The sequence below is a fragment of the Melospiza georgiana genome, chromosome 26 (genome assembly GCF_028018845.1).
Source record: "Melospiza georgiana isolate bMelGeo1 chromosome 26, bMelGeo1.pri, whole genome shotgun sequence".
NCBI classification, from domain to species: Eukaryota; Metazoa; Chordata; class Aves; order Passeriformes; family Passerellidae; genus Melospiza; species Melospiza georgiana.
Window position 1 is genome coordinate 2,355,463 of NC_080455.1, and position 21,508 is coordinate 2,376,970.

Genomic DNA, 21,508 nt, shown 5'->3' on the forward strand with positions numbered 1-21,508 from the left:
CCAGAGAGGTTTTCTCCCACATTTATTTGCTCCCATCTCCATCCCCAGCCCAGCGGCAGCAGGAGATGGCCAATGGCAGATGCACAGCGTGGGCCCGGCAAGCGAGGGAGGGGTGGGAACACCCCGGGCCCCGGCAGAGCCAGGGCCAGGGCCAGGCCCATGTAGTGCTAAGTAAGAAAATAAGACACTCTCTAATTACACAGTCTGAGATTAATGACAGGCAGTCCCGGGGACACCAAGCCTGACCCCGGTTGCCAGCACAGTGGTCCCACAAGAGCAGGGGGGCTCAGGCAAAAGGGGCAGGAGGCAAAAGCCAGTGCAGCACACCCAGGGTCCCTGCAGGAAGGGGTCGGTCCCAGCTCCCCTGCTACAGGGTCCCCACCCTAGGACAAGGTGGGCCCAGCTCCCCTCGCCCAGGGGTCCCCCACCACGGGAGGGATCAGTCCCAGCTCTCCTCTGCTCCCTGCCCCAGGAGGGGGTCACAGTTCCAGCTTCCCTCTGGCCTGAAGAGTTTTATTGCTTTCAGGAGCTCACTGCCTGGTCCCAGATACGGAGGGGAAGGAGGGGAGCCAAGCAGGGTGGCAGGGACAGAGGCTGAAGGCACGCATCAAATAAAAGCTGAGGCAGGTGGTGGCAAGGAGCTGCCCTCAGGCCCTTGCAGGGGTGGGAGCAAGAGGTTCCCAGGCTGGCCAGGGGACAGGAGGCAGCACCAGGACCAAGGGGGTCCCAGTCAGCCCCACTGCCCCATTCCCCACAGCCCCAGCTCAACCTACAGGGGTGTGTTCATTCCAGGACCAAACCCACCAGTGCCTCCCCTGTCCCAGTCAGGCTCCAGGGAGCCCCTGGTTGGCAGGGCAGGGCTGGGGGCCCAGGGGAGAGCCGGGGTGCTCACACCAACGCTGACCCTCTCTCCCAGCACTGCCCCAGCTGTCCCTCAGCCCTGTCACCGCTTGTCCCCAAAGCTCAAGGTCCCTGGAGCTGGCGCAGCCGTGGGTCGGGCGGTCTGGGCTGGGGGTCCAGGCTGCAGGAAGGTGCGAGGGGCAGGGGGAGCAGCCAGAGCCCCTGCAGAGACTGTCCCCTGAGTGAGCCCCAAGGGACAGGCCCAGGGTCCAGCCAGGTCTGGGATCTGGAAGGACTGGTCCTCTCACAAGTGTTCACTGAGGAGGGAGAAAAGCACAGCTGAGTCACAGAATCCCACAACGGCTTGGATTGGAAAGGGGCCTAAAGTTCATCCAGCTCCTCCCTCTGCCATGGCAGGGACACCTTTTACTATCCCAGGTAACTGCAAGCCCTGTCCAACCTGGCCTTGGCACTGCCAGGGATCCAGGGGCAGACACAGCTGCTCTGGGCACCCTGTGCCAGGGCCTGCCCACCCTCACAGGGAACAATTCCTGATTCCCAATCTCCCACCCAGCCCTGCCCTGTGGCAGTGGGAGCCATTCCCTGTGTCCTGTCCCTGCAGGCCTTGTCCCCAGTCCCTCTGCAGCTCTCCTGGAGCCCCTTCAGGCCCCAAAAGGGGCTCTGAGCTGTCCCTGGAGCCTTCTCCTGTCCAGGTGAGCAGGCCCAGCTGTGCCAGGCTGGCTCAGAGCAGAGGGGCTCCAGCCCTGGCAGCATCTCCGTGGGCTTCCCTGGACTTGCTCCAACAGATCAGCACCTTTGGACATGGGGACACCTCCTGAATTCAGGGACTGGGCTTCCCCCTCCCACAGCTCCCTGGAGCAGCTGCACCATCTCTGCCCATCTCTGCCCACACCTTTCCTGCTCAGCTCCCACCACCACCAGCTGGAGCTCAGCCCTGCAGTGCCATGGGGACACCTGTGCCACGCTCCCAGCCCTGCACCCACCTGGCAATCCTGGACAGGATCTCCTTGACACGCAGCACCAGCGGCTCGTGCTGCAGGGGGTTGCTCTCGATGGCACTGTGCAGTTTGGCCATGTAGAAGTCCAGGGTGCTCAGCGTGGGGGTCTCCCCAGTGCCTGTGAGGTGACAGCCCAGTGAGCAGGACCAGCAGGTCCCCACCCCACCATGCTCGTGTGCTGGGGACTACAGAAGGGATCCCAGCACAGAAGCCATCTCCTGCAGTGGCACAAGCCCAGGAACACAAGGATTTTGGCCAATCTGGGGTGCAGCTGTGAGTGTGACTCCAGAGAAGGAGGGATCCCAGCCTGCCCTGTCCCAGCTGGCTGTCACATCCCTGGGCTTCCCAGACAGCTCCCATGTGCTGCAGGATGCCACCCCAGCAGCAGATGGGCACTAACCAGCACCCCACTGCCCCACAGTGCTGCCCTGTATGGGATGGGGGACCCCTCAGTGCCCAGGCAGGAGTCCCAGCAGTCGGGGGGCCCCACAGCTGCCCCCAGCTCACCAGGGATGGGGAGGGAGGCGAAGCTGGCAGTGAGGGCCTGTCGCACAGACTGGAGCTGCTGCTGCAGGGCCAGGGTCTGCCTCTCCTCCTGCACCAGCTCCTGCTCCAGCTTCTCCTTGGCGCAGTTCATGCTCTCCGTGTGCTTCTGCAGGATGGCGTTCTGCTCCTCAAACTCCGTGTTCATCTTGCGCAGGCGCCGCAGCTCGGCCTCCCGGGCTGTGGGACAGCACCATGTCCATGGGGAGAGCCCCTCATCCCAAACCCAAACCCAAACCCAAACCCAAACCCACACACGGCTCTTCCCAGCAGCTGTGTCCCCACAGGCTTCCCAAGGACCCTCCACAGCCCCTACCCTTGTTTTGGTCCAAGAACTCCTCGGTGAAGATGGGCACGTCGAAGGTGGAGAAGGTGTCGCTGCACTCACCAGCCTGAGGGACAAGAGGGAGGGCCTGGGCAGGGCTGGGCCCACCAGAGGGGACCCCAACACCCTGGGGCCGGGCTGATGAGGGGACAGGGTGAGGGCTGGCCCTGTCTGGGGAGGGAGGATGGCTATGCTCTGCCTCCCACCCCTCCAGGAACCTGGGACTCACAGCCCCAGAACTCCCTGTGCCCACCCGCACCTGCAGCCAGCCCAGCACAGTGATGTGCCTCAGTTTCCCCACACAGAGCCTTACCTTGTGCGGGTGCCCGTTGAGTAGGGTGTTCACACCCACCGTGCCCACGTCCTCTGCAGGGGAGGAAGGAGGTCACCCAGGGCCCAGCCTCATGTCCCCAAAAGGCTCTGGCAGCACCTGGCTGGATCCTGGATCCTGCAGCCATTGCTCCCACAGCCCACCTTTTTTGATCTTTTTCTCCTGGATCTTCTCCGTGCACATTTTGTAGGCCTCTGACTGCTGGTACTCCCGCAGCTCCTTCATGTACTGCTGCTTCTCCCGCTCTGCCTCGTCCAGGTACCGCTGTGGGGCATCACAGAGGGGCTCAGCCTCACCCCACCCAGCCTCCCAGGAGCCCCTACCCTCCCTGCCCAGCTCCCACCCCCGGCACTGGGCCCAGCACCTTTCTTGGAGCAAGCTCAGGGGTTTGGGGAGCAGCCCAGCCCTGGGAGCCAGTACCTGCTTCTCTGAGAGCTGCAGTTTGCTCCACTCTGCTCCCAGCATCTTTGTGATCTCTGGGAAGGGCAGGTCGGGGTGCTGCGTGCGGATCTGCTCGCGCCGCTCGTTCAGGAAGCGCACGTAGCCCGTCACGGGGGCTTTGGGGCCGTTGGGAAGGATCTTCTTCCTCTTCTTGCCCTTGGGCCAGCCCCTCTTCTTCACCGGCTGGCACCCACGGGGAGGGGACAGCCCATCAGGGAGCAGAGCCATCGCACCAGGGGGACACAGGGGAGCCCCCAGGCCCACCTGGGCCATGCAGCCCCTCCCTGGCCCACAGCCTCACATGGGCTGGTGCAGGCTGAGCAGAGGGGCAGGGACAGCCCCAGGCTGGGCACCTGGGCCCAGGGATGGAGTGAGAAGGGACACGGGCTCTGGCACTCACCTCCTCCTCTGGCTTCTCACCGCCCACCCGTGCTGACTCTCCCTTCTCCTGTTTGATGGCCACCAGGAAGTTGCCATGCTGAGCCTTGCCCGTGGCGTGTCTGCAGCCAGAGAGCACCGTCAGAGAGGGCTGGGACACCATGGGGACCACCAGTGACACATCCCCAGCAGCATGAGCTCACACTCACCAGATTCCCCAAAGCCCCTGGGTCAAACAGCCCAAACCCAGCATGGCCATGGAGCCCCTGCCCCCATGAGGGGAGGCTACAGCAGAGCCATGGCACTGAAGCAGAGCCCAGCACCTGAGCAGGGCAGCCCTGCACCCTAAAGCTGCCCTGAGCTCTGGGGGCAGCCCTGGGACTCCTCAGGGACATTTGGATGGGGGTTGGCTCTTGGGGTCAGGAAACATTGACAGTCACACCCCTGCCTGTCACCTGGGCTTGGGACACACCTTGGTGGGGGTCCCAAGGGACTCTGCAAAGGAGCAGGAGCCACAGGGGTTTGGATCCTGGCACCAGGGGCACCACCTGGAAGCATCACCCACACCCCAGGAACCCTGGAGGCAGAGGGTGAGGGCAGGGCACTGGCTTGAGCTGCTGCAGCCACAACCACCCCAGCAGGTTTGTGCTGCCTGTGACACCTCCCCAGCACCTCGAGTGGCTGCACTGCAGGGCCCAGCCCCTGTCCCAGGTCACTGCCATGGCTTCATGGATCAGCAGCTGCTTCAGGCAGAGCCTCCCTGCCCCACCGAGCACCCTGTGTGGGCAGAGCCTCCGTGTGCCACCACAGCACCACCCTGGGGCTCCCCAAGCCCCCTGGCAACTCCTCCCGCTGGCTCCATCTCCCAACCCCTGTCCCACTCACACCCCAGGGTCCTCAAGGCAGCTCCTGCTCTGCTGGAAATGTCCTCACCACATCAGGGAGCCACAAAGGGCTCCTGAGTATCACCAAGTGATGCTTGCTTGGGTTCCAACCAAGTGCCCAGATCTGGGAACCAGCCCAGGGCCAAACACAAGCCCCGGCACAGACATGTGCCAAAAGCCACAGTGATCCCAGCCTGCTCAGGAGGCACCTTGGCATTCCCCTTGTGTTTGCCACATCATGTACCTGGAGCAAACCCCAATCCCTGCAGAGACCCCAAGCTACTGGTATCCATTTATCACCCAGACAAGCCATCCTTGCAGTTAATTTAGGCAACCCCTTCCATGAGCCTGACACTGCAGTGGCCCTTGTAGGAAAAGTGGGATAAGTCCCTCCACCAGGACCAGAGGCAACCAGCGCCCTACACCCCCACATTCACAAAAAACCCTACAGCAAGGTGTGAGAGCACCTCTTCCAGCTCCTGGGGAAAAAGAACCCTCTGAGGCTATGCAGGGTCATGGCCAGCCTTTGGCTTTATCAGCTGCAAGAGCAATGTTCCCAGTGATGTGCACAGAAAAGCATCATCACGTTGGCCAGGAACACACTGACACCCTCCAGCCCAGACAGATCTCCCTCCCCCTTGTGAGCCAGATTCCTTGAATGCCTAAGGATGCTTTAAAAAGTAAAGTTATCTCAGGCAAGATTCCTCCTCAGCCAGTTTGTTCTGGCACTCACCTCCCTCCACCTCGGAGGAGCTTCCCCATCCGCCACCCCCGTGTCAGGAGGGCCAAGGACAACCCAGGACAGGACAAATCTCAGAGGAATTCAGCCCTTGCTGATTCTGATCTCCCAATATGCTCAGAATCACAGAATCCTGGAATATCCTGAGCTGGGAGGGACCCACAGGGATCATTGATCCCAGTCCCTGTCCCTGCCCAGCCACCCCAACACCCCCACCTGAGCAGCCCCGGGAGCTCCTGCAGCTCTGGCAGCCTTGGCACCATTCCCTGGGCAGCCTGGGCAGTGCCCAGCAGCCTCGGGGGGCAGAACCTTGCCCTGAGCTCCATGCCAAGGCCTGGCACAGCTGCAGCCCTTGCTGGGCTCCTGTCCCTGTGCCAGAGCAGAGCTCAGCCCCTGCCCCTGTGCCTGCCCTGGGGAGGAGCTGCAGCCCCCGAGGAGCCTCCCCTCAGTCTCCTGGGCTGCAGCTGAACGAGCCAAGTGCCCTCAGCTGCTCCTCAGCCCTTCCCCAGCTCCGTGTCCCTTCTCTGGGCACTCTCCAACAGCTCTGGATCCTTCTGATCTCGTGGTGCCCAGAGTGCCCCCAGCACTGGAGCTGAGGCTGCCCCAGGGCAGAGCAGAGTGGGACGATCCCTCCCCAGCACACCCAGACCACCCCCAAGGCTTGGAAGGGGGTGAGTTTCTGCTGCTCTTTCAGCAGGGGCACTGACACACAGCAGGGTGGCCAGAGGAGGTTCTGGCAGCTGGTGGCACTTACAGCAGGGCAGCAGGCGGCTGCTTGGTGCTGTGGGCCATGGGCAGCGGTCTCGGTCAGCACCCTGTGGGCAGAGCACAGTTGGCACTATCATCAGGGGCTGGTGCCCACCAGGGCGCCCCTGCTGAAACCCCCCTCGGAGGTGTCTCCCCCGGGGGGAAATCACAGAACCTCTCCCCAAATGGCATCTCCTCCCCAGCCAGCCCCTTACTGGCCTCTCCACCCAGCCCAGCCCCAGGATCCAGCACAAGCTCCAGCCGCTCCACTGACCCACCCCTCCCTGGGGGGGCCATCACAGCTCCCAGGGGCTCATCCCCCTTGCTCCCCTCCCACGGTGATCCCCAGCGCCCCCTGAGCCCTCCCCTGCAGTAACCCCCCTTCCCGAGACCCACCGCAGCCCCAAGAGCTGTAACCCTCTGCGCCCTTCGCACCCAGGGCCCCGGGCACCCCTCACCGGCCCTCCCCGTCCCGCCCTCCCTCTTGGGGTGCCATCGCAGCGCCCCAGTGGGCTCGCCCTCAAAACCCGCCCTATACCCGCGCCTCCTTCCACAGGATCCCCTCACAGGAGCCCCCATCCCACAGGATCGCCCCAGGAATGCCCCTCCAAAGGATCCCCCCCGGATCCCGTCACAGGCTCCCCCCCCCGCAGGAGCCCCACCTCACACAGGATGCCCCCAGAGGAGCGCCCCTCCCAGAGGATCCCCCTCCCCACAGGATGCCCTCGCAGGAGCCCTCCCTCCCACAGGATCCCCTCCACGGGATCCCCCTAGAGGAGCGCCCCTCCCAGAGGATCCCCCACAGGACCCCCCAGGAACGCCCCTCCCGGAATATCCCCCCCCCCAGAAACGCCCCTCACAGGCTCCCCCCCCCCCCCCCCCCCACAGGATCCCCCCAGAGGAGCGCCTCTCCCAGAGGAGTCTCCCAGAGGATCCCCCACAGGACCCCCAGGAACGCCCCTCCCAGAATATCCCTCCCCCAGGAGCCCCCCCTCCCAGAGGATCCCCCACAGGACCCCCCAGGAGCCCCCTCCCAAAGGACCCCCACAGGATCGAGCCCCCCACAGGAGCCGCCCCCCCCAGCGGATCCCCCCTCACAGGATCCCCGTCCGGACCCGCCGCCGCCGCCGCTCACTTGACCACGCCCCTCTATTATTATGCAAACGAGGCTCCCGCCGCAGCGCCCCCGATTGGCCGCTCGGCGCCGACTCGCTGAGCGCAGCCAGACGCGGGTTGGTTGGATGTGATGACGTCAGAGGGAAGCGGCGGAAGGGGGATCGGGGCTGGCGGGCGCGGCGCGCGCGCGCTGCTGGCGGCCCGACCAATCAGCAGCCAGCGTGGGGACGAGGAAGTGTTGTGGAGAGGGCAGCGTCTTAAAGGGGCAACGACAAAGAGGAGGGGGCGCATCTCCGGTGGCCCGATGTGGGCAGCGCCTTCAAAGGGCAACGTCATGGCGGCGTCCCTCGGCCGCCGCCCCATCCCAGTGAGCCCAGTGTGTTCCCACCGCTCCCAGTGACCGCAGTGCCCACCCTGCTCCACCCCTCCCAGCGGCCCCTGTACCCACCCAGCAGGGGGTACCCATGACACCCGTACTTATCCTAGAGTCCTAGTGCCCCCAGTACTCACCCAACCCTGCTTCCTGTCCCTCCAGTACAGCCCATACTGATCTCAGTGACTCCATTAAATACACAAGGGGAGGTCCCCCATGACCCCCAGGCTGCTCCCAGTGCCTCCTGTATTCACACAGCTGGGGATCCCCATGATGCCTGTGGCCATCACAGAGTCCCAGTGACCCTAATACTCCTCTCTAGAGGGTCTCAGTGCCCTCAGCACTGGCCATACTGGTCCCAGTCACAACAGTACCTACTCAACAGGAGCTCCCAGTTGCCCAAGTAAGCCCACACTCCTCCCAGTGACACCAGTATTCACCCAAGACAGGGTGTCCCATGACTCCAGTAGCCATCCCGGAGTCCTGGTGACCCCAGTCCTCTCCCCCACACTGTCCCCAGTCACCCCAGTACCCCCACACGACTCCTACTAACCCCAGTGCCCATCCAAGCAGAGTGTCCCCATGACATCTGCAGTCATCCCAGCGTCCCAGTGACTCCCAGCTGACTGGTTCCAGCGCCCACAATCCCTGTACCCCCACTCCTGCAGACAGACACTCCCCACTTGGTGCAAACTGGGCTATGGGGTGACTGGGAGCAGTGTGACGGTGTACTGGGATCAGTGGAACTCCAGCAACTGCGGCATCATGGGGACCCTCACTTGAATACCGGGGTGCTGGGAGCAGTGAGCGTGTACTGGTGTCACTGGGATTCTGAGGTGCCTGCTGGCAGCATGGGGACCATCGCCTTGCTGGGGTGGGTACTGAGGTCACTGGGAGCAGTGTGGAGGTACTGGAGTGACTGGGGCATTCCCTTGTGGGTGATGGGACTGTTACAGGCAGCACTGGCGTGACTGGGAGCTGTGTGAGGGCTCTGGGGTCTGAGGGACTGCTATGGGCAGGGCAGGAGTGACTGGGAGTGTGGGAGTGATACTGGGATCACTGGGGACAGCACTGGTGCGACTGGGAGCAGTACAGGACAAGTACTGGCGTGACCGGGAGCACTGTGGGTACAGCACATATGTCACTGGGAGCAGTGTGGGGGTAATACTGGTGCAACTGGGAGCAGTATGGGGGCAGCACTGGTATGACTGGGAGCAGCAGTGCCATGGTACTGCTGTGACTGGGAACGGCGTGGGGGCAGCTGTAATGTGTCGGGAAGCAGTGTGGGGACTGCAGCGGGGTCCCGTTCGGACTGGGGACAGCACTGGTGTGACTGGGGTAAGTGGGCTCTGGGATCGCTGCATCGCACTGGTGTAACTGGGGTAACCGGGCGCTCCCCCGTGCCGCCTCCCCGCCCGGGCCGCCCCCCGCTCTCCCCGCCCAGGCCGGCTCCCGGGGGATGCGGGGATCAGGCGGTCCCTCCCTGTCCCTGCCATCTCCTCCCTCCTCGCTCCGTGTCCCTCCCCGTCCCCTCCCATTCCCTGGCGGTGCCTCCCGCCGGGCCCGTCCCGCCGCTGTCCCCGCGGGCTCAGGCCGGGCCATGGCGGAGCCGCCGCTGTCCCCGCAGTCCCCGGGCCCGGCGCTGCCGCTGCGGGCGCGGCTCAGCTTCGCGTGCGGGCACTTCCTGAACGACGCGTGCTCGGCGCTCTGGTTCACCTACCTGCTGCCCTTCCTGCACGCCGTGCTGGGCTACGGGCACGCCGCGGCCGGGGGGCTGCTGCTGGCGGGCCAGGCGGCCGACGGGCTCTGCACGCCCCTGCTCGGCTTCGAGGCCGACCGGGCCCACGGCTGCGGGCGCTGCGGGCGCAGGAAGGGCTGGCACCTGGCCGGTGGGTGCGGGGACCGCAGGGAGCGGAGACACCCGGGCGGGGGGTGCGGGGACCGGGAGCTCTGATGGGGGGAGCCGGGAGGGCTGACTCCGGGAGAGCCTTTCTGGGGTGTCCCGAGTGGGCGTCAGCGAAGGGGGGACTTTGCTGGGATGTTGCAAGTAGAGAGGGACGGCCCCGGGGGAGCTTTCCGTGTGCCGGTGTTATGGAACAACCACCAGAGCCTTTCTGGGATGCTCTGAGTGAAGAGGGATGGCCCCGGGGGAGACTTTCTGGGGTGTCTGTGTTGGGGGACATCCAGAGCCCTTCTAGGATGCTCTAAGTGAGAGGGGTGGCCCCGAGGGACCCTACTGTGTTCTGTGTTGAAGGACACACAGGGGAACCTTGGCGTGGCCCAAGGGTACCTATCCAAGGTGTCTTTGGTAAAAATGGGTCGCTCAGAGTGGCCTTTCTGCAGTGGCCTGGATGGAAATGAGCGGCCATGGGGAGCCTTTCTAGGGTGCCTTGGGTGGAACACACTGCTGGGGTGCCAAAGATAAGAGATGGGCAACCCCGAGGGGCTTTGCTTAGGGGAGGGCAGGAGTCTGGCTGTGAGGGAGGGAGACCTGGGGTGCTCTGGGTTGGGGGTCAGCGGGGGGAGCCTTTCTGGGGTGCTGTAAGTGGAGAGGATGGCTCTGGGGTGCCCTGAGGGAGTGACAGAGGGTGCCTATCCATGGTGACATGTGAGAATGGGTGACCCTGGGGGAGCTTTTCTGGGATGCCAGGGGTGGAAGACCCTCCTGGGGTGCCTGAAGGGAGAAGGGTGGCCCAAGGAGCTTTTCTGAGGTGCTCTGAGTGGGGGAACCCAAAAGAACCTTTCTAGGATGCTCAGGGTGGGGGGACAGTGGGGGATGCTGGGTGGAGGGGGTTGGTCCCAAGCAGCTCTGCTGGGGGGCACGGGTGGGGGACGCTCTGCTGGGGACACGGAGAAGTCTCTCTGAGGTACAGGGTCAGCCCCAGGATGCATTTCTGGGGTGCTCTGGAAGAGAGGGAACAAGTCCAAGGGTGCCTTCCTGGGCTGGGGATTCAGTCTTGGGGGTTCCCTGGAGCAAGGAGGAACCGGGGTGCCTTGTGGCATGGAGGTGTCCCTGAAGGTGTGGGAGCCTTTCTGGGGAGGGAGACCACCATGTGGCAGTGAGGTGGGGACAGGGTCCCCCCAGCTGGAGAGGGGCAGCCCCAGGGGTGAGCAGAATTGTGTGCCCTGGGGTGGAAGGGAGCAGCTCCTCCACTGAAGGGAGGGCTGCCCTGGGGGCTTTTGGGGTGCCCTGTGGAAGGTGAAGGGGCTCTGGTGTGTTGGCAGTGCCCTGGGTGACAGGAGATGTGTCTGGTGAGGAGGGGATGGCCTGGAGGTGCCTTTCTGGGATCCCCTGCAGCAGCGAGCTGGGGACAGAGCTGCTCCATGTGTAGGGCACAGTGGGATGCTCAGCCTGGATGGGGAAGGGGCACCATGGCATCCCTGTCCTGCCTGGGCACCCTCCCATCCCGGGGGGCTCCCCAGGCTTTGTGTGTGTGGGTGGCAGCGAGCAGGGGTGAGAACCACATGCTCAGACCTCAGAGCTGCAGCAAAACCAAGACCATCAGTAAAATCTGGGCTTTCCCAAAAGCCCAGGTGCTTCCTGAGCAGCTCTCAGTGTCCCCAGGGCAGGGCCCTGTGGCATGGGGCCCTTGGCTGTGCTGGGGCTGTGCACCCAGGGGCCAGCAGTGGGGTATGGCATGCACAGGAGGCTCTGGCTCACAGGAATTATTGTCAGGTTTATCTTGCATTCTGCCCTGGGACAAAAAATGCAGTGGAGTGCAGGGGCTGGTGGGGACCCATCTGCTGAGGTGCCTCTCTGAGGGGACGGTGTGGTGTAGAGAGGGGTCCTTGGTCCCTCTCTGAGGGGACAGTGTGATGTGCACAGGGGTCCTTGGTCCCTCTCTAAGAGGACAGCAGGGCCTGAAGGGGGTTCCTTGGTGCTGTGACTGGTGCAGGAGCCGGCACATCCTGCTCAGCTGGCACTGGGGACGGGGCAGTTGGTGGAAGAAATGGCCATTGATAACAACTCTCGGTAACGACCTGCCTCGCCCAGAGCAGACCCGCGTGGGGGGAGGACGGTTGCACTGTGGGTCCTCTTATCTTGATCCCAAATTTATCTCGACCAGTGCTTTGTGCAACCCAACGGCAGCCTGATAAGGCGCCTGACCTCGCCGGAGCTTGGCTTGGTGAGTCAGGGAGAGCGCAGGGGGGGCAGCTTCACCCCTGTCCCAGCGTCAGCGCCCTGGCTTTAGGGAAGTGGCCGGAGCTCTTTCCTCCCGCTGCTCCAGCCGGGTGCTGCCGGCCAGCACAGGGGAAATGCTCCCTCGGGCCTGCAGCGAGCGGAGCACAGCCCGGGCAGGCTGCAGCAGGGACGCAGGCTGTGTTCCAGGCAGGGGCTTCCCCGGCGCCCACCTTGGCTGACCACAGTGACCGGCGGCGGTGGCAAACCCTCCGTTCCCTGGATCACGCTGCAGCGAGGGGTGCTGTGTGGGAGCGGGGCGTCTCGTCCGGTGGCAAACCCGTGCTCAGATCAGAGGAAACGCTGTGAAACCGCAGCCTCGGGGCGGGGGAGACACCACGAGTTGCTATCGTGGCATCTTCCCACCGCGGCCGCGGCCCCGGGTGTTCCCGCGGGCGCCCCGGGTGTCCCTGCGTGCTCGCCGGCTCTTTCATGGGCTCCGGCTTCCTGACGCGGTGGGAGGAAGGGTGAGCGTCCCTTTGCTGCCTGCCTCAGCCTGTCCCAAACTCCCTGCCCCGGGCGCCGGTGCCGAGCAGCCCGGCGTTCCCGTGATCTGCCCCGCGGGGCCGGCGATGAGAGGCCGGGCCTTTGCCTGCCCGGGGTGCGGCAGGCGTGGGTGGAATGGTCTTGGGTGGGCTCCCATGGCCCCCCTTGGGAGAGCAGGGGCTCCCCCGGACCCTCTGAGTCAGTGCAGCCACTCTGGGCACTCGGGGTACATGGCTACTGGGGTGCAGCCCTGTGCCAGATGGGGTGACCCTGGTGGTGGACGCTGCCTGTCCCAGAGGGTCACGAGCAGGAGGTGACACTCCTGTGGTTGTGCAGGTGGCTTTGGCTCATGGGTGGGCCCAGGAGCAGCCCTGGAGGCTGCAGCAGCCAGGTCCCACAGCTCCTGCCCCAGTGCTCCCCTGGCAGCCCTCACAGCCCAACAGGGCTGCAGAGCCCGACCCTGTGGGGCCCTGGGACCCTCATCTGGGCCCAGTTAAAACCTGACCCTGTGGGGCCCTGGGACCCTCACCCCTCACCTGGGCCCAGTTAAAACCTGACCCTGTGGGGCCCTGGGACCGTCACCCCTCATCTGGGCCCAGTTAAAACCTGACCCTGTGGGGCCCTGGGACCCTCACCCCTCGTCTGGGCCCAGTTAAAACCTGACCCTGTGGGGCCCTGGCACCCTCACCCCTCGTCTGGGCCCAGTTAAAACCCAGGGAACAGAGAGGATCTGGTCTGGTTGGAGCCTTCATGGACCTTCCTGTGCCTGTGGTTTGTCTGGGGCACAGGCACCACATGTGCCTGAGTCCCCTGTCCTTCAGAGCTCCTGGAGCACCAAAGCCAAGCAGTATGAGCCAGTGTGGGGACCCAGCACCCCTTGGGAATGGATGGGGCTGGGCTGGGATTGTCACTGCTACCCTTGGCTTTGTCCTTGGCTTAGCCCTGGCCTGCATAGCTGCGCTGTGTAGGAGCAAGGAGGAGGAGGAGGAGGAGGAGGAGGAGGAGGAAATCCCCTTCATGGCTGGGAGGAAGAGGAATCACTCATGAGGAAGAGAGGTTCTTGCAAAGTGGAGAGAGTACCTTGGGGACCTGGCAAAGCAGGTGTCCCTCAGCTGTAGGAGCAGCTCTTCATCAGCCCACAGTGAAGCTGTGGGGGACATGTGGGACAGGGCACCAGGCTGTGTTGGGGTCTGGGGTCTGTGGAGCTGCTTGGCAGACAGACTCTGTGACTCTGGGAAGGGGGAGGGCGAGGCCAGGCTGGCCCCACGCAGCGTCCCCAGGCTGTGTCCCTGTGCTGGACAGCAGAGGGAGGAGCCTGGCTCTGCTGTCCCTGACTCAGCGGGCCCTTCCTGGAGCCCCCATGGCTCTGTGTCACCCTGTCACACTGTGGGTGATGTCTGAGCATGGTGGCAGCATGGCTCTCTCTGCCAGCCCCACTGCCAGCCCCACGGGAGAGGGGACATGGAGACACACGGGGTGCCAGTGCCCCTGGGACAGCCAGAGCCCTCCCAGCCTAGGGGTGCCATATCAGCAGGGGCAGGCACAGGGAGGGGTTATCTGACTGGATATCTGCACCTGGGGACCTCCTGCTGCCTGTGGGTGTGACACTGAGGGTCTGTCATGGTGTCTTGAGGGGACAGAGCAGTGCTGGGCAAGGACCTTGGCTGGGGGTGTCTGTCTGTGCCAGAGGGAAGGACATTCCCTGTGCAGGACAGGTGAGGGGGTGTCTGGAGCTCCACATGTCCCATCTGGCTGGGGAAGGAGCCACCTCCCTCCCCAGCTCTGGGGTAGGACCTGTCCTGGAGAGGGCTCAGTGTGTGTCACACTGGTGTCCCAGACAGGAGTGCAGCCTCACTGCTCTGCTCTCTCTACAGGCACCACCTGTGTCCTCGTGTCCTTTCCCTTTGTCTTCAGCCCCTGCCTGGCCTGCAGGGACAGCACTCCACAATGGGCAGCCTTCATCTACTACCTCCCCTTCATCATCATCTTCCAGTTTGGCTGGGCAGCCACACAGGTGTCCCACCTGGCCCTCATCCCTGAGCTGGTGAGCAGTGACCATGGCAAGGTGGAGCTCACAGCTTTCAGGTGAGCACAGCCACACCTGGACATCACCTGGGCCTGGGCAGCTGCCCTGGGTCCCATCACGGTGTGACAGGAGGTCTCTGGGAGCTGTGGCAGGACAAGGGCTGGGCCATGTGGGTGTGCTGTGGGATGTGCCATAGGACTGTGGACCCGGGATGGTGGCCCAAAGCCTTTGCTACCAGGGGGGAATGTCTTGATGCCAGGGATGTCAGTGACACAGGCCTGTGGGACACTTCCCTGAGCTGGGGACGCTCCTCCTTTGGGAATTGACATTTAGGGGAGGGACTGTGCCTCCCACATGCCCTCAAGGAGAGCTGGACATGGCTCTGGGTTCTGTTCTGGAGGTGAGATGTCTCCAGGGCCAGGTGGGCAGTGCACTTGGCTCATCCCTGTCAGGACCAGGATGTGGGATGGGATGTTTATTCCATGGGGCAGGGTGAGCAAGGAGGTGTGGGGTAACCCTGGGTCCCCACTCTGGGGGTACCGGGTCAGGCAGCTCCTGGCATCCTTGAAGCAGAGGTGAGCTGTGCTGGAGGGGGAGCAGACTGACCTGAAGGGATCTTGGTTTCCTCCCAGTCATGCCCCGAGCTGGGCTGGGCACACTGGGAGTTGCAGCAGTAAGGCTGAGGCCTGGCCAGGTGCTTTGTGCCCTCAGAGGTGTCACTTCAGCCACCACACTGAGGTGCAGAGGCTGTAGCACACCTGGCTTGGATGGCAGCTGTGGGCAGAGGTGTGCTGCTGTGCTGTCCCCATGCTTTTCCCTCTGCATCACCCCAAGGTTTCCTTCTGCTCAGGTATGCCTTCACTGTCATGGCCAACATCACCGTGTACGGCCTGACCTGGCTGCTGCTGAACTTCCAGACAGACCAGCCCGACCGCATGGAGCACCTGGGCCCGCAGGACATCCCTGTGTTCCGGGTGAGTGCCACAGTCCCTGGGGTTCCCTCCTGCCATGGCCCAGCTGAGGAGGCACTGCAGGGAGTCAGTGCCCTAAAACCTCCCCAGCTGGGCCAGAGCCACGCTGAGCCCTCTGTGGGGTTTGGGCGCCCCTCCTCATCCTCCAGACTGCTGGGGGGCTGATGGGGGGCTGCCCCCACTGCTGTGCTCACCCCCACTGCCTCACCAGAACTTGGCCCTCATCGTGGTGGGGCTGGGGGCCGTGTTCTCCCTCATCTTCCACCTGGGCACCAAGGAGAAGCCGTACCCACCGGAGGTGCTGCCTGAGCCAGAGGAGAGTACCCCCCTGCTGCAGAAGGAGCCCCCGGGATCCCCACGCCCGCTGCTGCTCTGGAAGGACTGGCTGCTGGAGCCCTCCTTCTACCAGGTATGGCTGGGCAGGATTCCCCTGGCCTGGGCTGGCTGCTGGAGCCCTCCTTCTACTGGGTACAGCTGGGCAGGACTCCCCTGGCCTGGGCTGGCTGCTGGAGCCCTCCTTCTACTGGGTACAGCTGGGCACGACTCCCCTGGCCTGGGCTGCTGCGACGGGGCTTGCCCAGGTGTGGGTAGGGATGGAGAGGGGAGCTGTTCTGGGCACCCATCCATCCCCTTCCCTCTGGGCCATGACAGTGGGCAGGGCAGGTCCTTCCCACAGGCTGAGCTGTGATGTCCTGGCCCTGTCCCCTCCCAGGTTGCAGTGCTCTACATGGCCACCCGCCTCATCGTCAACCTGTCCCAGACCTACATCGCCATGTACCTCACCAACTCGCTGCTGCTCTCCAAGGTGGGTGCAGGGCAGGTCCAGGGCCACGTGGGAAGATGTGCTGGTGTGGCCTGGGGCTCATCTCCTTGTCCTTGTCCCTTGCAGAAGTACATTGCCACCATTCCCCTGGTGATGTACGTCAGTGGGTTCCTCTCCTCGTTCCTCATGAAGCCTGTGAACAAATGGATTGGTCGGAATGTGAGTCCAGGGTGCTGGAGAGTTGGAGCTTGACCCCAGGAGAAGACCAGGAGCCAAATCCTGGCTGTGAGCAAAGCTCCTGGCACACCTGAGCTGGAGAGCAGGGACCCCTCATGGACCCTCTGCCAGCAATGACCCACTGCAGCATGGGTCATGGGCAGGGATGGGGATCTGTGTCCTACTGGGACTGGGGGTGGTGGACAGGGATGGTGGCAGGGGCTTGTCTTGTACATCCCTTGGGCTGGGGAAGGCAATGTCCATGCAGGCCTGACTGGGCTGCAGAGCGCTGTGGTGCCCATCAGGGGCAGAGGGGGGGTCTGGTTACACTGGCCTGGGTGGGCACAGGGTCTGCAATGCTAGCAGGAAGGACCTGCTCCCCCAGTGTGTCCCCTCCTTGCTGTTGGGTGGCAGTGGACTGTCCCTTACTCTCACAGCCATGCTCCCACAACTCTGCCTGGGCTCAACCCTTGGGCTGCACAGCAAGGACCTGCTTGTGGGGTCTCCTTGTTTAAATACAGCTGGGACAGAGCCAGGGCTGTCCCTCACGGGTCCTGGGCAGTGCTGGCCTTGTGCCCTCCCTACTTGCTCCTTCCTCACCAAGTGCCAGCTGATGCCTGAACTCCTCCCTCTGCCTGTCCCCATCACAGCTGACTTACTTTGTGGGCATCCTGGTGGTCCTGGCCTTTGCCTCCTGGGTGGCCCTGGCCAGGCCAGTAGGAGATGAGATCTACGTGCTGGCAGTGCTGCTCGGGGCGGGCTCAGCCACCATCCTGGTCACCTCCCTGTCGATGACTGCAGATCTCATTGGCACCAACACGGTACGGCCGCTGCTCCTGCTGGGACAGAGCGGGGCCACGGTGGGCACAGCACCCACGGTCTGGAGTGGGCACTGCTCAGGGTTAGGGGATGGAGACGCTGGGAGGGAGCTCTGCTGTGCCCCCGTGTGCTGTGCCCCTGTGTGCTGTGCCCCATGAGTGCTGTGCCCCGTGAGTACTGTGCCCTTGTGTGCTGTGCCCCTGTATGCTGTGCCCCGTGTGCTGTGCCCCCTGTGTGCTGTGCCCCCTGTGTGCTGTGCCCCCTGAGTGCTGTGCCCCCTGTGTGCTGTGCCCCTGTGTGCTGTGCCCCATGAGTGCTGTGCCCCATGAGTGCTGTGCCCTTGTGTGCTGTGCCCCTGTGTGCTGTGCCCCGTGTGCTGTGCCCCCTGTGTGCTGTGCCCCCTGTGTGCTGTGCCCCTGTGTGCTGTGCCCCATGAGTGCTGTGCCCCTGTGTGCTGTGCCCCCGTGTGCTGTGCCCCTGTGTGCTGTGCCCCATTGCTGTGCCCCGTGTCCTGTGCCCTGTGAGTGCTGTGCCCCCTGTGTCCTGTGCCCTGTGAGTGCTTTGCCCCGTGAGTGCTGTGCCCCTGTGCTGTGCCCTGTGAGTGCTGTGCTCCGTGTGCTGTGCCCCCTGTGTGCTGTGCCCCGTTGCTGTGCCCTGTGAGTGCTGTGCCCTGTGTGCTGTGCCCCGTTGCTGTGCCCCATGAGTGCTGTGCCCCGTTGCTGTGCCCTGTGTGCTGTGCCCGTTGCTGTGCCCTGTTGCTGTGCCCCCTGTGCTGTGCCCCGTTGCTGTGCCCCGTTGCTGTGCCCGTGCTCTGCTGCTCGGCTGCAGTGAGGGCTCTGCCCATGAGAGGGCACCCGGCGCTGCGTGCCCAGCCCAGCACAGCGCGCTTCCCTCTCCTCCCGCAGCACAGCAGCGCGTTTGTCTACGGAGCCATGAGCTTCACGGACAAGATGGCCAATGGCCTGGCTGTGATGGTGATCCAGAACCTGCACCCCTGCCCGTGAGTGCTCTGCAGAGCCGGGACCCCATTGCCAGAGGAAACATTCCAGGGTTGGAGCAAGAGACACGGGAGGGAACCGGCTTGGATTTGTAGAATCCCAGAATGGTTTGGGTTGGAAGGGACCTTAAAGCTCATCTCCTTTCAGCCCCTGCCATGGGTAGGGACACCTTCCACTACACCAGGTTGCTCCAAGCCCTGTCCAACCTGGACTGGAACACTTCCCGGGATGGGGCAGCCACCGCTGCTCTGGGCACGCTGTGCCAGGGCCTACTCACCCTCAAAGGGGTGAATTCCTCCCCAATATCCCATCTAACCCTGCCCTGTTGTAGTGAGAAGCCATTCCCCCTTGTCCTGTCCCCCCATCCCTTGTCCCAAGTCCTTCTCCAGCTCTCCTAGAACCCCTTTAGGCACTGGAAGGGGCTTTGAGGTCTCCCTGGAGCCTTCTCTTGTCCAGCTCTGATTTGTCTTAAACCCGTCTTCACCTTCTCTCCCAGCCTTGGAGGGCCCAAGCCATACCCTGGGGATATCCTTGCCCTGGGCCTTTCCCTCACACCCCAGTGCAAACCTGTCCTGACTCTGATGGGAGGACATGGGACCACTGCCCACAGCCTGGGACCCCAGTGCTGGCCTCCAGCCACATCCCTGCCTGTCCTCACAGGACTGAGCTGTGCTGCCCTGCCTGTGTCGGCTTCTACCGCTGGGTGATGGTGCTGGTCACCGGCGGCATCGCTGTCGCCGCTGTCACCACCCTCTGCTCCATCATGGTGTGGCCCATCCGGATCCGCTGCCGTGAGTGGGGCTGGGGGCTTGGGGGCAGCCCAGCGTGGGGCTGGGGGCACTGGGAGCCCTGTGCTCAGTGCCAGCCTGGGCTAAAGCCACAGTTTCTTTGCAGATGGCCCCAGTGGTACTGGGCTGGCTTGTGGCCATGCTTGCCGGGGAGCCCTTATGGTAGGACACAGGGCAGGGCCATTGTCACACTTCCCTGCCACCCCCAGAGAGGGGCCGTGTTTGCTTGCTGGGCCCTTCTGGGGGGCAGCACCCCCCTGGCCTGGCTGTGGCCACGTTGAGGCTCCAAGGGGTGTCAGGGTGTGGCAGCAAATGTGGGGGACGGCGGGGTGCCCTTTGCCAGGCTGGGGAGCCGACACTGCTGTTCAGTGACTGTTCTGCCTCTCAGGGTGCCAGTGCCTCGCTGTGGGGTGGGGAAACAGGACAGACCCCTTGTGCTGCATGGTGCCCTGCTGGGTCAGGGCCCTGGTGCTAGCAGAGTCCAGGAGGGCCAGGCCAGCACATGAGGGTCACCCCATGCTGCCATCTCTCCTGACCTGTCCCTTTCTCCTCTTCTTCCAGGTGCTGTCAGCCTGCAGGGGCTGAGGAGCGCGAGGACCCCTGAAAGTGGCACTGGGAGCACTGAGGGAGAGAGCCACAGCAGCACTGTCAACTGAGCGGGGCTGTGTCCTTGGCCACCGTGTCCTCAGGGCTGTGTCCCCAGGGCTGTGTCCTCGGCCACCACGTCCTGGGCCACCGCGGTGCCACACTCCGAGTCTGGAGGGTGCCCTGCACTGGGGGGCACTGGGCTCTGGGGAGGGGGTGACCCCACCCCGTCTCCTTGCACTGGACTCGTATTCCCACCCTGACCTCATGTTCCCATCCCGGACTCTGGTGTCCCATGAAGGCTGTCCCCGGTGCGGTGTGACCGGTGCAGGGTCACCTGGCACCTCTCACCTGCACAATGAACACTAGAAGGGCCTAGGCCAGGCCGGGGCGGCCCCAGAAGAGGGGAGCGCTCGGGGGAGGCCCGAGGTTTTAACCTGCTTTTGTAAGGTCAATACGTACAAACGGCACTTTATAAAGGAGGAGAAAAAGGAGAGAAAAAAACCAACCGCAGCGCTGATGGCTCCGGGATGGGGGTGCGGGACCCAGAGCAGGGGTCGGAGCGGGTCTGGGGGCTCGGGGGGGCGCGGCCCGGGCTGAGGGGCGGCCTGAGGGCCGAGGGGGGCGGGGGCAGGGGCGGCCATGGCGGCCCCGCGCGGGACGGAGCGCGCGCAGCGCTGGGGACAGGGGATTGGTCCCTGCGCGCGGCCCCGCCCCCGAGATGGGACAGCCAATGGGGGTGCGCCGTGCGCAGAGGGGGCGGGGACTGGTGGGGAGTGAGTGTGTGTGTGACGCTGTGTGCGTGACACTGTGTGTGTGTGTCTGTGTGTGTGACCCTGTGTGTGTGTGACACTGTGTGTGTGAGTGTGTGACACTGTGTGTGTGACACTGTGTGTGTGTGACACTGTGTGTGTGTCTCTGTGTGTGACCCTGTGTGTGTGTCTCTGTGTGTGACCCTGTGTGTGTGTGTGACACTGTGTGTGTGAGAGTGTGACACTGTGTGTGTGACACTGTGTGTGTGTGACACTGTGTGTATGTGTGTGTGTGTGAGTGTGTGTGTGTGACACTGTGTGAGTGTGTGACAGTGTGTGTGTGTGTGTGTGTGTGTGAGTGTGTGTGTGTGTGACACTGTGTGAGTGTGTGACACTGTGTGTGTGTGTCTGTGTGTGTGACCCTGTGTGTGTGTGTGACACTGTGTGTGTGTGTGACACTGTGTGTGTGTGTCTGTGTGTGTGACCCTGTGTGTGTGTGTGACACTGTGTGTGTGAGTGTGTGACACTGTGTGTGTGACACTGTGTGTGTGACACTGTGTGTGTGTGACACTGTGTGTGTGTGTGTGTGTGTGTGACACTGTGTGTGTGTGTGTGTGTGAGAGAGACACTGTGTGTGTCTGTGTGTGTGTGACACTGTGTGTGTGTGTGTGTGTGTGACCCTGTGTGTCTGTGTGTCTGTGTGTGACACTGTGTGTGTCTGTGAGTGTGTGACACTGTGTGTGGCTGTGTGTCTGTGAGTGTGTGACACTGTGTGTGTGTGTGTGTCTGTGTGTGAGTGTGTGACGCTGTGTGTGGCTGTGTGACTGTGAGTGTGTGACACTGTGTGTGTGTGTGTGAGAGAGACACTGTGTGTCTGTGTGTGTGTGTGTGTGTGTGTGTGTGTGTGTGTGTGAGACACTGTGTGTGTCTATGTCTGTGTGACTGTGAGTGTGACACTCTGTGTGTGTGTCCATACCTGTGTGTGCCCCCCACATGTGCAGGGCTGTGCTGTGTGCACACTGGGTGTGAGCAGGACGGTGCCGGGGTTATTCCATAACGCCTGGGATGGTTTGGGCTGGGAGGGACCTCAGAGCCCATCCAGTGCCACCCCTGCCATGGCAGGGACACCTCCCACTGTCCCAGGCTGCTCCCAGCCCTGTCCAGCCTGGCCTTGGGCACTGCCAGGGA

The 21,508-nt window shown here is 63.5% G+C and overlaps 2 protein-coding genes across 3 annotated transcripts; one reads left to right on the top strand and one right to left on the bottom strand.

The window, feature by feature from the left end:
• Window positions 1-9: 9 nt before the first annotated feature.
• Window positions 10-9,473, bottom strand: HMG20B (high mobility group 20B). Of its 2 annotated transcripts, XM_058040913.1 has the most exons (11): window positions 9,457-9,473; window positions 7,346-7,619; window positions 6,255-6,315; window positions 3,900-3,999; window positions 3,479-3,682; window positions 3,202-3,322; window positions 3,041-3,093; window positions 2,719-2,794; window positions 2,367-2,582; window positions 1,845-1,977; window positions 10-1,157 (listed from the first exon to the last, which is right to left on the bottom strand). In XM_058040913.1, the coding sequence occupies exons 3-11, from the start codon at window positions 6,290-6,292 to the stop codon at window positions 1,145-1,147; spliced, it is 954 nt and encodes a 317-aa protein (XP_057896896.1). In that variant the 5' UTR covers window positions 6,293-6,315; window positions 7,346-7,619; window positions 9,457-9,473; the 3' UTR covers window positions 10-1,144. The 2 variants fall into 2 exon arrangements, with proteins under 2 accessions (XP_057896896.1, XP_057896897.1); XM_058040914.1 differs by lacking the exon at window positions 9,457-9,473 and having other exon boundaries at window positions 7,363-7,390.
• Window positions 9,324-20,059, top strand: MFSD12 (major facilitator superfamily domain containing 12). Its single transcript, XM_058040912.1, has 10 exons — window positions 9,324-9,625; window positions 14,277-14,487; window positions 15,279-15,402; window positions 15,611-15,808; window positions 16,112-16,204; window positions 16,289-16,381; window positions 17,029-17,199; window positions 18,103-18,197; window positions 18,856-18,986; window positions 19,545-20,059. Exons 1-10 carry the CDS (start codon window positions 9,337-9,339, stop codon window positions 19,637-19,639), a joined length of 1,500 nt encoding a protein of 499 aa, XP_057896895.1. The 5' UTR covers window positions 9,324-9,336; the 3' UTR covers window positions 19,640-20,059.
• Window positions 20,060-21,508: the final 1,449 nt, after the last annotated feature.

Excerpts from the sequence above, each read along its gene's own strand:
- HMG20B (XM_058040913.1), bottom strand. The coding sequence starts at position 6,292 with ATGGCCCACAGCACCAAGCAGCCGCCTGCTGCCCTGCT. Across the intron at positions 3,094-3,201 it reads GGAGAAAAAGATCAAAAAAG|AGGACGTGGGCACGGTGGGT; the intron begins GTGGGCTGTGGG and ends CCTCCCCTGCAG. Across the intron at positions 2,795-3,040 it reads TCAACGGGCACCCGCACAAG|GCTGGTGAGTGCAGCGACAC; the intron begins GTAAGGCTCTGT and ends CTTGTCCCTCAG.
- MFSD12 (XM_058040912.1), top strand. The coding sequence starts at position 9,337 with ATGGCGGAGCCGCCGCTGTCCCCGCAGTCCCCGGGCCCGGCGCTGCCG. Across the intron at positions 9,626-14,276 it reads GAAGGGCTGGCACCTGGCCG|GCACCACCTGTGTCCTCGTG; the intron begins GTGGGTGCGGGG and ends CTCTCTCTACAG. Across the intron at positions 16,205-16,288 it reads ACTCGCTGCTGCTCTCCAAG|AAGTACATTGCCACCATTCC; the intron begins GTGGGTGCAGGG and ends TGTCCCTTGCAG.